The sequence below is a fragment of the Eucyclogobius newberryi genome, unplaced genomic scaffold (genome assembly GCF_026437365.1).
Source record: "Eucyclogobius newberryi isolate DKJ021-1_F unplaced genomic scaffold, fEucNew1.0.hap1 SCAF_65, whole genome shotgun sequence".
Lineage (NCBI taxonomy): Eukaryota > Metazoa > Chordata > Actinopteri > Gobiiformes > Gobiidae > Eucyclogobius > Eucyclogobius newberryi.
Window position 1 is genome coordinate 326200 of NW_027316334.1, and position 15075 is coordinate 341274.

The 15075-nt window shown below is 47.8% G+C and overlaps 1 protein-coding gene across 1 annotated transcript in view; it reads right to left on the bottom strand.

The window, feature by feature from the left end:
* Positions 1–4417: 4417 nt before the first annotated feature.
* The window catches only part of LOC140348278 (myelin transcription factor 1-like), a 33182-nt gene continuing 22524 nt past the window's right edge, over positions 4418–15075 (bottom strand). The window contains exons 7-11 of the mRNA XM_072434315.1: positions 14527–14748; positions 12766–12857; positions 9546–9649; positions 5702–5845; positions 4418–4771 (exon numbers count right to left, since the gene is read on the bottom strand). Coding sequence (XP_072290416.1) covers positions 4628–4771; positions 5702–5845; positions 9546–9649; positions 12766–12857; positions 14527–14748 — 706 coding nt within the window. The 3' untranslated portion in view covers positions 4418–4627. The remainder of the gene's footprint in view (positions 4772–5701; positions 5846–9545; positions 9650–12765; positions 12858–14526; positions 14749–15075) is intronic.

Here is a 15075-nt window from a genome sequence, read left to right on the forward strand (position 1 = left end):
ATAATGCCCTGCGCGCGCTGCGTTTCTACGGGACCACGAGGAGCTGGGTACCTGAATTCAAACGAGGGATATCACAGTTTCTTTAGCCTAAAACGGAAGAAGCGCGAGGGCCGCGCCCGCTTTTCTGCACACGCGGAGCCCGGGACATTGTGGATGTAAACAGAGCGGAATGAGCGTGAAGGCACAGGACACACGGGAGACACGGGAGACACGGGAGACACGCTTTTGGTTTCAGAGCGCCGTCTCTGGGCCGGGGCCAGGGCCAAGGCCGGAGCCATGACGTTTCTGGTACATTTTGTTGCAGGTGCTGGAGGGGAGCAGGGCCCTGACCAGTTTGATTTTCAATTTACTTTTCTCTTCAGAACAAAGCGCTCGTTTTCTTTCGCTCAGTACTTTTATGTAAATAAGAAAACACGGGCGCGGGGGCCGCCACACGGGCGCGGGGGCCGCCACACGGGCGCGGGGGCCGCCACACGGGTGCGGGGGCCGCCACCGGAGGCAGCGCTCGCATTCTGACATTTCTGAAAACGCTCTTCTTTCATGGCCTCTCTATTTTTCATTTACATTCCTCAGGAGACAATTTCATCAGCAGTTTAAAAGGGGTCATGCCGTATCAAAGAAGCAGAACATCCACAGTCCCGACTCTTCCACCAAACGCATCAGGACTCTCGCCTGACCAAAGGTCACATAAACAAGGGACGGGTTTAAAGACATTCTTCTGAGTGATGGACACAGATTTATGCACAAACGCCTCCTCCACACACCGGGAGATCCGGCAGATCAATGTCCCACGCCCACACTCCCTCACAGGGGCCGCAGCAGGGCCCCGGGGCCCACGAGCCCTCTGCCTCCGCCCCAGGCACCTGACGACCGCCGCCATCTTTTGGTTTGTTTGGAAAGTTACGCTCTCTCTTCCCACACACATGGACAACAGAGCGTGTCACGAAGCGCCCTCTGGTGGGGAAAGTGTTGCGCGCGCGGCCGCGCGGCTGCGCGGCCGCGCCCCGAATGCTGGCATTTCAATGGTTTCAGAAAGTGCACAAAGAGTTCATTCTACAGCGTCTACAAGCGGCACACGTCCAACACACGGCACCAAACACGAGCACGAGGCCATTCCACAGCACAGAACCAACACCAGCGACACCACATCATTCAGAGCGACCGCCTGGACCATCTGGATCGACCGAGAGCGACACCACATCATTCACAGCGACCGCCTGGACCGCCTGGACCGACCGAGAGCGACACCACATCATTCAGAGCGACCGCCTGGACCATCTGGATCGACCGAGAGCGACACCACATCATTCACAGCGACCGCCTGGACCGCCTGGACCGACCGAGAGCGACACCACATCATTCACAGCGACCGCCTGGACCGCCTGGACCGACCGAGAGCGACACCACATCATTCACAGCGACCGCCTGGACCGCCTCGACCGACCGAGAGCGACACCACATCATTCAGAGCGACCGCCTGGACCGCCTCGACCGACCGAGAGCGACACCACATCATTCAGAGCGACCGCCTGGACCGCCTCGACCGACCGAGAGCGACACCACATCATTCACAGCGACCACCTCGACCGACCGAGAGCGACACCACATCATTCACAGCGACCGCCTCGACCGCCTCGACCGACCGAGAGCGACACCACATCATTCACAGCGACCGCCTCGACCGACCGAGAGCAACACCACATCATTCACAGCGACCGCCTCGACCGACCGAGAGCGACACCACATCATTCAGAGCGACCGCCTGGACCGCCTCGACCGACCGACCGTTATGTTAAAGCCACAGTAAAGCAGGTCTTTTACCGACACGACTGCGCGGGATCCTTTGAGTTGAATACAAGAAGTGGACAATTACACTGGAAAAATATAGGTATGTTTATATTCATATATATATAGCATCTTTAAACTCTATTTGTACAGAATGTATAGAATTGAACGTATGGCCTTCGTGGCAGAGAAATCAAGGCATCTGAAGCTCTGGAGCAACACGTGTGAGAATCAGAACCAAACCGTCTCAGTGGCACTTTGTGCATTAAAGTAACATCTAAAGTAAGGCTACACGGGTGTGTGTGAGACGCTCCACACAAGGGGGCGCTGTCCCCCTGTCACGGGGTCTGGCTGCACGCGGCTGAACACAGACCTGACGCGTACCTCCGACTACGCTGCAAAAAACCAGGACCACGAGAGGCCGGACAGCTCCGACTCAGAGGATTCTTTTCACGAGCTTTGACTCGTTTCATGTTGATGCTTCACGTCAAGACCTGGACCTGGACCTGGACCTGGACCTGGACCTGGACCTGGAACTAAACCTGGACCTGGACCTGGACCTGGACCTGGACCTGGACCTGGAACTAAACCTGGACCTGGACCTGGACCTGGAACTAAACCTGGACCTGGACCTGGACCTGGAACTAAACCTGGACCTGGACCTGGACCTGGACCTGGACCTGGACCTGGAACTAAACCTGGACCTGGACCTGGACCTGGAACTAAACCTGGACCTGGACCTGGACCTGGACCTGGACCTGGAACTAAACCTGGACCTGGACCTGGAACTAAACCTGGACCTGGACCTGGAACTAAACCTGGACCTGGACCTGGACCTGGACCTGGACCTGGACCTGGACCTGGACCTGGACCTGGACCTGGACCTGGACCTGGACCTGGACCTAAACCTGGACCTGGAACTAAACCTGGACCTGGACTTGGACCTGGCACAAACCCAGGACCAGTGTGAACGCAGTGTCAGGTTCATTAGTCAGAACAAACTCCACTGTTTTATCTGGATATTAAAATAAACAGGTCCAAACGTGACCTTTGACCTTTGACACACACGACTGAAGGTCGAGTCAAACCCCAGAACAACGACAAAACATGGCTGTGAAAACCTCTGAACGTGTCAAAGCGACTCAAAAGAACGTCTGAATCGGGCGACTTTGGCTCGCGCGGAACACGTTTTCGCGGCGTAACGTCGGTCGTCACGGCGACGGTCAGACGCGCCGTGCCGGCCGCCACAAAGCGCTTTGAGAGGTAACGTCCACAGACCTATGTTTTTGTATGTTTGACTTCAACTTTGACCTGACTAAAGCACACGACGGTTCCCACGGAAACCGACAGGAACAGAATGACAATCAGCTGGTGACTACACTGCAAAAAACACCGAAACACTTGAACATTTTCGGATCCACGTGACAGTCGTCCAGCCGCAGGTGTGTTTCCTTCTCATGAAACGTCTCGTTTGACATAAAAGAACACGTTTGGACTGATTTAGTTTATTTAGTCCAGAAGCATTTGTTCTTTTTGAGGAAACAAAATCCAACCGAAGATAAATTTGCTCTGATTTTGTTTGATTCTGTTGTTGTTCTTTTCAAACGTTCATCTTGACGAACCAGATCTAAACCGGACAAAAGGACTCGAATCGTTTCACATTCGGAATTTTCTGAACGGTGTTTTTTTTGCAGTGCAGCGTTAGAAACAAACAGTTTTAACATTGAGTTTCGCTCGTTCTTTATTTCAACATTAGCGGTGGATCCGTAAAGACGACGCAGACGCCACCGGCACATCACATAAATAACAAAATAAATATACAGCAGTTATTAGTTCATTTCTTTCATTATAAATAAATAATAATAAATACATTACTTTCTTCTTTTTTTTCAGCGCTGGGTTTTTCGAAATGCGTCGGAAAAAACAATCGTTAAAGAAGCGACGGAAACAGGAAACGGAAGAAAGAATAACCGTTTTGTAAAATTATCAAAAGGTTTTAGTTATAAAACATCTGCACTTAAAAAGGTTCTTAAAAAGTATGCGAAACAAATACGTTCGTAAAGTCGTTTAAAATAGCGGTTCAAAGACGCCGTAAAATGCATTGTTTGTTTCGTGTTACAAAAAAAACAACAGTAATAATAAATAGGTCGTTTCAAATAAATAAACCTTGATAAACATAATAAATTACAATGTTAAAAGTTCACAAATTTTAAATAATTCATAATATCGTACAACAAAACTATTGAAATTAAGTGCAATTCCTACGTCATAAATACTATGGATATGGCGCTAGTTTATAATAAATAAAAGGTAAAAGATGCGTTTGTCCTTGGAATAAACGGCAAACAAGCGGCTTCAAACGTGGCGGCTCGTGACGTCGTCGGCGCTAAATCCAGCTAGCGTAGCATCTTCGACTCGCCGCTTGTCGCCGGGCGAAACGCTTGTCGCGGGCGGCGTCTCCTCCGGCGGCGTTTTCCCCGCGTTCGTCGGACTTTTTCGTCGTCGTCGTCCAAACGAAACGAAAAAAAAAAAGGACACGAAAGTAGGCGGTGGGTAAGACATACAGCAAATCAAATCCCGTTCAGTTTAACATGAATTGGTTTCCCGTGGTGGGTTGTGGGCGGGGTTTGGTTCCGTCCCAGCAGCAGCTCGTGCGTTTGGTCACGTTTCTTCGGCGCTCCCTGGGTTGACTTTTGTACATTTGTTTCCATGTATTTGAATAACCTGAATTCCCTTTTTTGTTTGTGAGTGCTGATGGGACACGCGTGGGGCGGCTGCCCCGGGGCGGCGGCGGCGGCGAGGGTGGCGATGGTGGCGAGGGGGCGGAGTCACGTGGGACGGCTCACACTTTTATGCCCTTCACAGCCTTGTTGATGCTCTCCAGCAGGGCCTTGTTCTCCGGGCTCTGGAAGCACTCCTTGTTCGTGTACATGTCGGTCAGCGTGCTCATGTAGCGGTCGAAGTTCTGCTCCGTGATTGGCTCCTGCTGGAAACGAGACGTGGGGTTAATATCGGGGAAGAAAGTCATCGTTTCCGTTTGGTTTTGTCACATTCATGAAACGATCTCGTCTTTGGAGCTGGAGAACGGCGCCACTTCCTGAGAATCATGTGACTTTAGTTCATTTGTGCAACAGAGACAGAACCAGTGACATGAACCTGACCTCTGACCTCTGACCTCTGACTCTGACCTCCGACTTCTGACACAGCGAGTTCTCCTGAGGATTCTGACCTAGAATGTTGCGGTTGTCGTGCAGTTGTGGTCATTGTGGTGCAGGTGTGGTCACTGTGGTGCAGGTGTGGTCACTGCGGTGCGGGGGTGTGGTCACTGCGGTCATTGTGGTGCGGGTGTGGTCACTGTGGTGCGGGGGTGTGGTCACTGCGGTGCGGGTGTGGTCACTGTGGTGCGGGTGTGGTCACTGCGGTGCGGGGGTGTGGTCACTGGTAATTGTGGTGTGCGGGTGTGGTCACTGTGGTGCGGGTGTGGTCACTGTGGTGCGGGTGTGGTCACTGCGGTGCGGGGATGTGGTCACTGTGGTCATTGTGGTGCGGGTGTGGTCACTGTGGTCATTGTGGTGCGGGTGTGGTCACTGCGGTGCGGGTGTAGTCACTGTGGTCATTATGGTGCGGGTGTGGTCACTGCGGTGGGGATGTGGTCACTGCGTTGCGGGTGTGGTTACTGTGGTCATTGCGGTGCGGGTGTGTCACTGCGGTGCGGGTGTGGTCACTGTGGTGCGGGTGTGGTCACTGCGGTGCGGGATGTGGTCACTGCGTTGCGGGTGTGTCACTGCGGTGCGGGTGTGGTCACTGTGGTCATTGCGGTGCGGGTGTGTCACTGCGGTGCGGGTGTGGTCACTGTGGTCATTGCGGTGCGGGTGTGTCACTGTGGTGCGGGTGTGGTCACTGTGGTCAGACTCACCATGTGCGGCAGGCGGATGTTGGCCAGGCTGCGGATGAGGGCGCGGCTCAGGCCTGACAGCTCCATGAACAGAGCCTCGTTCTGCTCCTCGATCATCTTGTTCTCGCGCTCGATGTTCTTCAGGTTCTTCTCCATCGACGAGATCTGCAGAAGAACAAAGACGTCAGCACCGGTCGTGGAGAAGGTCCCGAGAGGTTTGGCTTTTTTATTTCATGTTTGGATGTTTGTAAACTGATCAAATGATAGTTTGAGCTTAAATATCTCCAAAACAAAAAAAGCAGAGGGAACGGACCCCCTCGCCCCCCCACGCCACTATAATATATATATAACTAAATATAACTATAATGTACTATAATTATGTGTTTTAAATAATGATCTGTTTTATTTATTGTAGATTTATTGGTTCAGAAACGGCCCAATGAGTGTCCTGTTTTTCACAAAAGGAAATGACAACAAAATAAAAGAACCTCATAATATTGTACAATGATGCTTTGATGACTTCTTGTACACAGGGATCCCACAAGGAGGCGCACTCTCTCCATTACTATTTACTGAATGAGAGCGACTAAATATGCTAAATGTTTTAAAGGAATATTTAAATATTCTGCATTATTTGTATTGTTATGGTCCTTTAAATTAGAACCTTTAGTTTGGCATCTCCTGTTTTAGAACGTCTCCGCCGTTTCCCACCGGACTAACTGAGTTTCGGCGCCATCTGCTGACGGCAGAGGAAATGACACAGAGATAAACATGTCATGTCCTGGTCTCAGCTCACAGTCGTTCTGATGCGGATGATTTGTGGAGTTCAAAACAGCAGAAGATTCTCAGATGGACAAAAGGTCAGTTATGGAGTGTTTCTGAGGCTCGGAGGGGAGAGGACTTTAGTGCGATTGAAGCTAAACGTGCTCCAGTTTGTGACGAGGAGCAGCGCTAACGAGAGAAGAGGGACATTCTGCATCGTATGTGTCCTTTAAAAATATATTCATGCATTTATCATTTTATTCATATTTTTCTCAGAGAAGGTCCATTGAGAGGGACCTGTTCTTACAGAATGAAACTAGGAAAAAATATCAATAAAATAAACAAATCTTACAATAAAATGACACTTTGTGAGGGATAAACTCCATTTGTGGCATAAATACAAACGTGTGTTTCACTATTGTATAAATATAAATTGTGTTTTACTCAAACAAGGTTCATTTGGTCTTCTTTTTATCAAACCTGTCGTCAAGGTCAAACCTGTCGTCAAGGTCAAACCTGTCGTCAAGGTCAAACCTGTCGTCAAGGGCAAACCTGTCGTCAAGGGCAAACCTGTCGTCAAGGTCAAACCTGTCGTCAAGGTCAAACATGTCGCCAAGGTCAAACCTGTCGTCAAGGTCATGTCAAGGTCATTACTTCTGCCTCAAGTATGTGGATCTTTGTGTGTCATAAAATCAACACAAGTAGAACCTTTACATTCATATAAAACCACATAGCTCTCCACATATAATCTATAATCGTAGGACATATCATCTATGATCGTAGGACATATCATCTATAATCGTAGGACATATCATCTATGATCGTAGGACATATCATCTATGATCGTAGGACATATCATCTATAATCGTAGGACATATCATCTATAATCGTAGGACATATCATCTATGATCGTAGGACATATCATCTATAATCGTAGGACATATCATCTATGATCGTAGGACATATCATCTATGATCGTAGGACATATCTATAATCGTAGGACATATCATCTATAATCGTAGGACATATCATCTATGATCGTAGGACATATCATCTATGATCGTAGGACATATCATCTATAATCGTAGGACATATCATCTATGATCGTAGGACATATCATCTATAATCGTAGGACATATCATCTATAATCGTAGGACATATCATCTATGATCGTAGGACATATCATCTATAATCGTAGGACATATCATCTATGATCGTAGGACATATCATCTATAATCGTAGGACATATCATCTATAATCGTAGGACATATCATCTATGATCGTAGGACATATCTATAACCGTAGGACATATCATCTATAATCGTAGGACATATCATCTATGATCGTAGGACATATCATCTATAATCGTAGGACATATCATCTATAATCGTAGGACATATCATCTATGATCGTAGGACATATCTATAATCGTAGGACATATCATCTATAATCGTAGGACATATCATCTATGATCGTCGGACATATCATCTATGATCGTAGGACATATCATCTATAATCGTAGGACATATCATCTATAATCGTAGGACATATCATCTATGATCGTAGGACATATCATCTATAATCGTAGGACATATCATCTATGATCGTAGGACATATCATCTATAATCGTAGGACATATCATCTATGATCGTAGGACATATCATCTATGATCGTAGGACATATCATCTATGATCGTAGGACATATCATCTATGATCGTAGGACATATCATCTATAATGGTAGGACATATCATCTATAATGGTAGGACATATCATCTATGATCGTAGGACATATCTATAACCGTAGGACATATCATCTATAATCGTAGGACATATCATCTATGATCGTAGGACATATCATCTATAATCGTAGGACATATCATCTATAATCGTAGGACATATCTATAATCGTAGGACATATCATCTATAATCGTAGGACATATCATCTATGATCGTCGGACATATCATCTATGATCGTAGGACATATCATCTATAATCGTAGGACATATCATCTATGATCGTAGGACATATCATCTATGATCGTAGGACATATCATCTATAATCGTAGGACATATCATCTATAATCGTAGGACATATCATCTATGATCGTAGGACATATCATCTATGATCGTAGGACATATCATCTATGATCGTAGGACATATCATCTATAATCGTAGGACATATCATCTATGATCGTAGGACATATCATCTATGATCGTAGGACATATCATCTATGATCGTAGGACATATCATCTATAATCGTAGGACATATCATCTATGATCGTAGGAAATATCATCTATGATCGTAGGACATATCATCTATAATCGTAGGACATATCATCTATAATCGTAGGACATATCATCTATGATCGTAGGACATATCTATAACCGTAGGACATATCATCTATAATCGTAGGACATATCATCTATGATCGTAGGACATATCATCTATAATCGTAGGACATATCATCTATAATCGTAGGACATATCTATAATCGTAGGACATATCATCTATAATCGTAGGACATATCATCTATGATCGTCGGACATATCATCTATGATCGTAGGACATATCATCTATAATCGTAGGACATATCATCTATGATCGTAGGACATATCATCTATGATCGTAGGACATATCATCTATAATCGTAGGACATATCATCTATGATCGTAGGACATATCATCTATGATCGTAGGACATATCATCTATAATCGTAGGACATATCATCTATGATCGTAGGACATATCTATAACCGTAGGACATATCATCTATGATCGTAGGACATATCATCTATAATCGTAGGACATATCATCTATAATCGTAGGACATATCTATAATCGTAGGACATATCATCTATAATCGTAGGACATATCATCTATGATCGTCGGACATATCATCTATGATCGTAGGACATATCATCTATAATCGTAGGACATATCATCTATGATCGTAGGACATATCTATAACCGTAGGACATATCATCTATGATCGTAGGACATATCATCTATAATCGTAGGACATATCATCTATGATCGTAGGACATATCATCTATGATCGTAGGACATATCATCTATGATCGTAGGACATGGTGGTCGTATACCTGAGTCTGCAGATTGACCATGTCGACCTCCATCTCGTTGTTGGACTCGTTCAGGTCGTTGATTTCTTTGTTGAGCTGTTTTATGTCCTCATCATTGTCGAGAACTACAAGCACATTACAACACAGTTAGCATCACAACGAGGAGCTAACAAGAGCTAACAAGCGCTAACAAGAGCTAACAAGGGTTAACAAGAGCTAACAAGAGCTAACACGGGTTAACAAGAGCTAACAAGAGCTAACAAGCGCTAACAAGAGCTAACAAGGGTTAACAAGAGCTAACAAGAGCTAACAAGCGCTAACACGGGTTAACAAGAGCTAACAAGAGCTAACAAGAGCTAACAACGGCTAACAAGAGCTAACAAGTGCCATAAAGTGCTAACAAGAGCTAATACGCGCATTCTACAATTCCGTGGTTTCAGATTCCAGTTATTTGCAACATTTTGTAGACTTTTTTCCCATTCAAAAGAACTTAAAATAAATTCTGTCCTGAAAACACGACTGTCCCTGAGTCGGGCGTTTCCCTCGTCAAGATTTGTGTTAGCGCTCCATCTACTGGCAGCAGGGGAGTTACCATGGCGACATAAGCTAAAGCTAATGCGAGAACACAGATGAGAGGACAAACGAGAGGACAAACAAGAGGACAAACGAGAGAACGAACGAGAGGACAATCGAGAGGACGAACGAGAGAACGAACGAGAGGACGAACGAGAGGACGAACGAGAGAACGAACGAGAGAACGAACGAGAGGACGAACGAGAGGACGAACGAGAGAACGAACGAGAGAACGAACGAGAGGACGAACGAGAGGACGAACGAGAGAACGAACGAGAGGACAAACGAGAGGACGAACGAGAGAACAAACGAGAGAAAAAATGAGAGGACGAACGAGAGGACAAACGAGAGGACAAACTAGAGAAAAGGTGCAGAATGTGCGCTCTCTAAGGGACATTCAGCGTGATCAACGTCTTTGCCTTTAGTTGACTCATTCACGCTGTTTATGTCTCGCAGGACGTTTGTCCTCGATAAAGACGGCCGCTCTTGTCAATAGCGTCGGCCTCGTGCCGCCTCACACAGAGTCAGGGAGGAAAACAAAGAGCGAAGCGCATCCTGAGTCCGGGCGGTGAAATGATGCAACCGTTTGTAAGCGCGGACGGTTTTGGTGTCGTTTCCTTTGAAGGCTGCGCCAACTGGGTGTTGAGGGCTCTGCACTTGACTGGCTCACATCCTACCTCACCAACAGGCAAGAGTTCATTTCCCTCTCCGGTCACTCATCCACCCTCTCCCCAGTAACGCAGGGGTCCCCCAGGGCTCAGTCCTCGGCCCCCTCCTCTTCATCTGCTACATCTTCCCCCTTGGTCACATCCTCCGCCAACTCAACCTGGACTTTCACTGCTACGCTGACGACACCCAGATATACCTCACCACCAAATCCACCCAAAACCCTCCCCTCACCCACACCCAAAACCCTCCCCTCACCCACAGCCACACCCTCCCCTCAGCCACACCCACACCCTCCCCTCAGCCACATCCAAACCTGCATCTCTACAATAAAATCATGGCTCACTCTCAACTTCCTCAAACTGAACAGTGACAAAACAGAGCTCCTCCTCATTGGCACCAAATCCACTCTCAATAAAACTGGTCCCTTTTCACTCAGCATCGACACCTCGACCATCACCCCCTCTACCCTGGTACGCAATCTCGGTGTCATCATGGACCCCACCCTCTCCTTCACTCCCCATGTCAGCCACATTGTCAAGACCTCATACTTCCACCTCCGCCGCATCGCCAAAATCCGACACTGCCTCACCCTCCCCGCTGCTGAATCCCTCATCCACGCCTTCATCTCCTCCCGCCTTGACTACTGCAACTCCCTCCTCACTGGCATCTCCTCCCATTCCCTCCACAGACTCCAAATGGTCCAAAACTCCGCTGCCCGCCTCCTCACCCACACCCGCCTCCTCACCCACACCCGCCTCACCCACACCCGCCTCCTCACCCACACCCTCCTCACCCACACCCGCCTCCTCACCCACACCCGCCTCCTCACCCACACCCGCCTCCTCACCCACACCCGCCTCCTCACCCACACCCGGTCCCGTGAACACATCACTTCCGTTCTCCGCTCTCTCCACTGGCTCCCCATCAAGCAGCGCATAAACTTTAAAATACTCCTCCTCACCTTCAAAGCTCTTCACCACCTTGCCCCCCCCTACCTGTCTGACCTCCTCATCCCCCACCGCCCCTCCCAAGCTCTCCGATCCTCCTCCTCTCTCACCCTGACTGCACCAACATCACGACTCAAAACTTTTGGCGACAGAGCATTCTCCCGAACAGCACCCCGACTCTGGAACTCCCCCCCCCCCCCCCCCCCCCCCACTCTCCCTCACTCACAACATTCAAATCCCGCCTAAAAACATGACCTCCCCTACCCCTAGCCTCCTCTACCCCATTGCCTCCTCTTCTACCCCCTGTTACATCCCCATCTTTTTCTCTCTACTTCTTCTGTCTTGTTCATTTTATCTGTATATTAATGTGTTCTGTACGTGTTGTCCCCCCTGTCTGTAAATACACCCCCTTTTTTATTATGTTCAGCGTCTTTGGGTCACTGAAAAGAGCTATATAAATAAAAGTTATTATTATTATTATTATTATTAATTCGACGGTCTCGGCACCTGACGACGGCTGCCGCGACGACGGCTGCCGCGACGACGGCTGCCGCGACGACGGCTGCCGCGACGACGGCTGCCACGACGACGGCTGCCACGACGACGGCTGCCGTGACGATGACGCTCAGAGCCACGCGTGCCGCCGCAGACATTGCCGTTTTGGGATTTTGATTTCAGGATCTAACTCTTTATTTCAGACGTTTCAACCAGTGAAGATCTATTTATTTTCTTATTAATTTGATCTAGACGTATATTTACGACATCACTTCTTACTTCAAGACAAACGAGGAACACTTTTACTCACACCAGTGGCACGTCCGCCGTAAATTAAACCATCTTAATCTCAGAAAAGCCTTCAAACCCGTGAAATATTCGACAAAATCTCATCCTCAAAACGACTCAAACCCAAGTCAAACTGATCGATTCTGGCAGGTCAAAGTGCGGCTGTGTTACACGTTGTTCATCCGTCGTTCACATTTCCCTCCGTCGCGCCCCATTTCCCCTCGACTCTCGCTGGAAAAGTCTAAAGCGGCGATTCCGTTTCCTCTCACCGTCTCCGGCTCTGAACTTGGAGCTGAGGTATTCCTCCGCCGAGTATTTGGCTTTCTTCTTGGCGAACAAGGCTCTGGGGCATCCTGAGAGGCTGCGAGACAAAAGCACACGCAACACGTCACTTCACAACGTTTCACGGCTCAAACGTTTCAGCGAGCGTTCAGCGCGGCGGAAAAGACAACGCTGAAGGTGCAGTTTGTCACTTTATCCAGTCATTTATTGCCGAAAACAAGATTAATCAGGGATTTCTCTGTGTTTTTACTGCTCGAAGCTGTAAGTTTAATGCTTTTCTGTGGAACATTTCAGGCAGAGCGATAACGTCTCCATGGAAACACGTCACACGCTGCAACTTGAAAGGAACCGTTAGAAACAACATTTATTTATGTAAAAATGAATATAAAAGAACAAAAAACACGGCTTTTCCTTCACGTTCTTTTATTTGTGTGACAATAATAATCATAATGTGCTTTTCTTTCTTTTCTTTATGTTGTAGTTCCTTAAACTTATGTCTTTTAAGTATCGTTATATTCTCCTGACCTTTATATGTTTTGTGTCTCTTTAACTGAAACGATTTGAATCAATAATTTGTGAAATCCTGGCAGCAACACTAGTTTTAATTTGGTTTGAATAACTTTATTGGGCTCAGAACGTCTCCTGTAATCGTGGCAGATTGACGTCTTCTCGACCTCTCGTTCTGCGACGGCCTCACGTCTAATTTTGGAACAGAAGTTTGTCAAATTAAGAAAAACAATTCCACATTACAGCGCGCTGGTGGTAAACTCGCTCTCTTGTGGGTGGTCTGTGAATTATAATTACTTGATTTGAATCGTCGACATTTCCATAAATTTGCATCGTTCTCAAGTGAAGTCAAAAAGCCGAGAAAACCTGAGCGAAAAGTCAGGAAACGCTGAAGTTTGTAATGGAAGAGAGCGTTTCATTGAGTCTGGTGAGAGTTTATGGACTTTAAAAACATGGAAGAGCACTTTCTGTTCTTTTCAGATGGAGGACAGATTAAAGTGTGAACGGGGGTCGAGAGGGAGAGACATTCGGGCGTCCGTGTTTCCTTTGTGGAAACTGCAGACTTAGTGCTTGTGTGAAGGAGATAAAAACCTGGAGGACATTTAATGATCTGCTTCTTAACCCAAGAGGTTAAGAAGCACAGTAGGGGGTAGAGCCTTCTGGTGGTCCCAAGAGTCTCTAAAAGCACAGTAGGAGGTAGAGCCTTCTGGTGGTGCCAAGAGTCTCTAAAAGCACAGTAGGAGGTAGAGCCTTCTGGTGGTCTCAAGAGTCTCTAAAAGCACAGTAGGAGGTAGAGCCTTCTGGTGGTGCCAAGAGTCTCTAAAAGCACAGTAGGAGGTAGAGCCTTCTGGTGGTGCCAAGAGTCTCTAAAAGCACAGTAGGAGGTAGAGCCTTCTGGTGGTGCCAAGAGTCTCTAAAAGCACAGTAGGAGGTAGAGCCGTCTGGTGGTGCCAAGAGTCTCTAAAAGTACAGTAGGAGGTAGAGCCTTCTGGTGGTGCCAAGAGTCTCTAAAAGTGCAGTAGGAGGTAGAGTCCAGTCTCTTAATTTAAGACCAGGATTAAAACGTTCCTCTTTGAAATGACTTATGGTCAGACCAGTTAGAAACAGAAATATAAAGCTACAGTTTCAGATTCGCTGCCCTAGGAGCAACTCTGGGGGAAGAATGGCAGCTTGAGCACTCTGGGACATTGCAGTGTTTGATCTGTTTCCCTCTGTTGTGCTTGTGGGCGTTGAGGTCGTACCTGCGGTGTGTGAGGAAGCTGCCGTTGGCGTGTCCGGAGCCGTCGCACCCGGGGGTGGGGCAGGTGGGGCCCTCAGTCTTAAAGGCTTTCCAGTTAAAAGGCGTCCCGTTCAGCAGACCCTCCTTCTGTCGGCGAGCGGCGAGGGGGCACCCATAGGCGCTACGGTGGGTGGCGTACTTCCCACTGATGTGCCCCAGGCTGTCGCACCCGGGCACCGGGCACCTGAAAGAGAGAAGAGGGGGAGGAGAGAGGGGGGAGAGAGAGAGAGGGAGGAGAAGAGAGGGGGGAGAGAGAGGGAGGAGAGAGGGGGGAGAGAGAGAGAGGGAGGAGGAGAGAGGGGGGAGAGAGAGGGAGGAGAGGCGAGGGGGGAGAGAGGGGGAGAGGCGAGAAGAGGGAGGGAGGGGGAGACGGAGTGGACAAAACAAGACGATGTCGTTAGAAGGAGAAACGAGGTCAGAGAAACTCTTCAGTTTGAAGTGATTTAAGACGAGATGCTGCAGGTGATTTACATTTAGAGACTTTTGTTTTACTGAAATAAATGTAAGACAA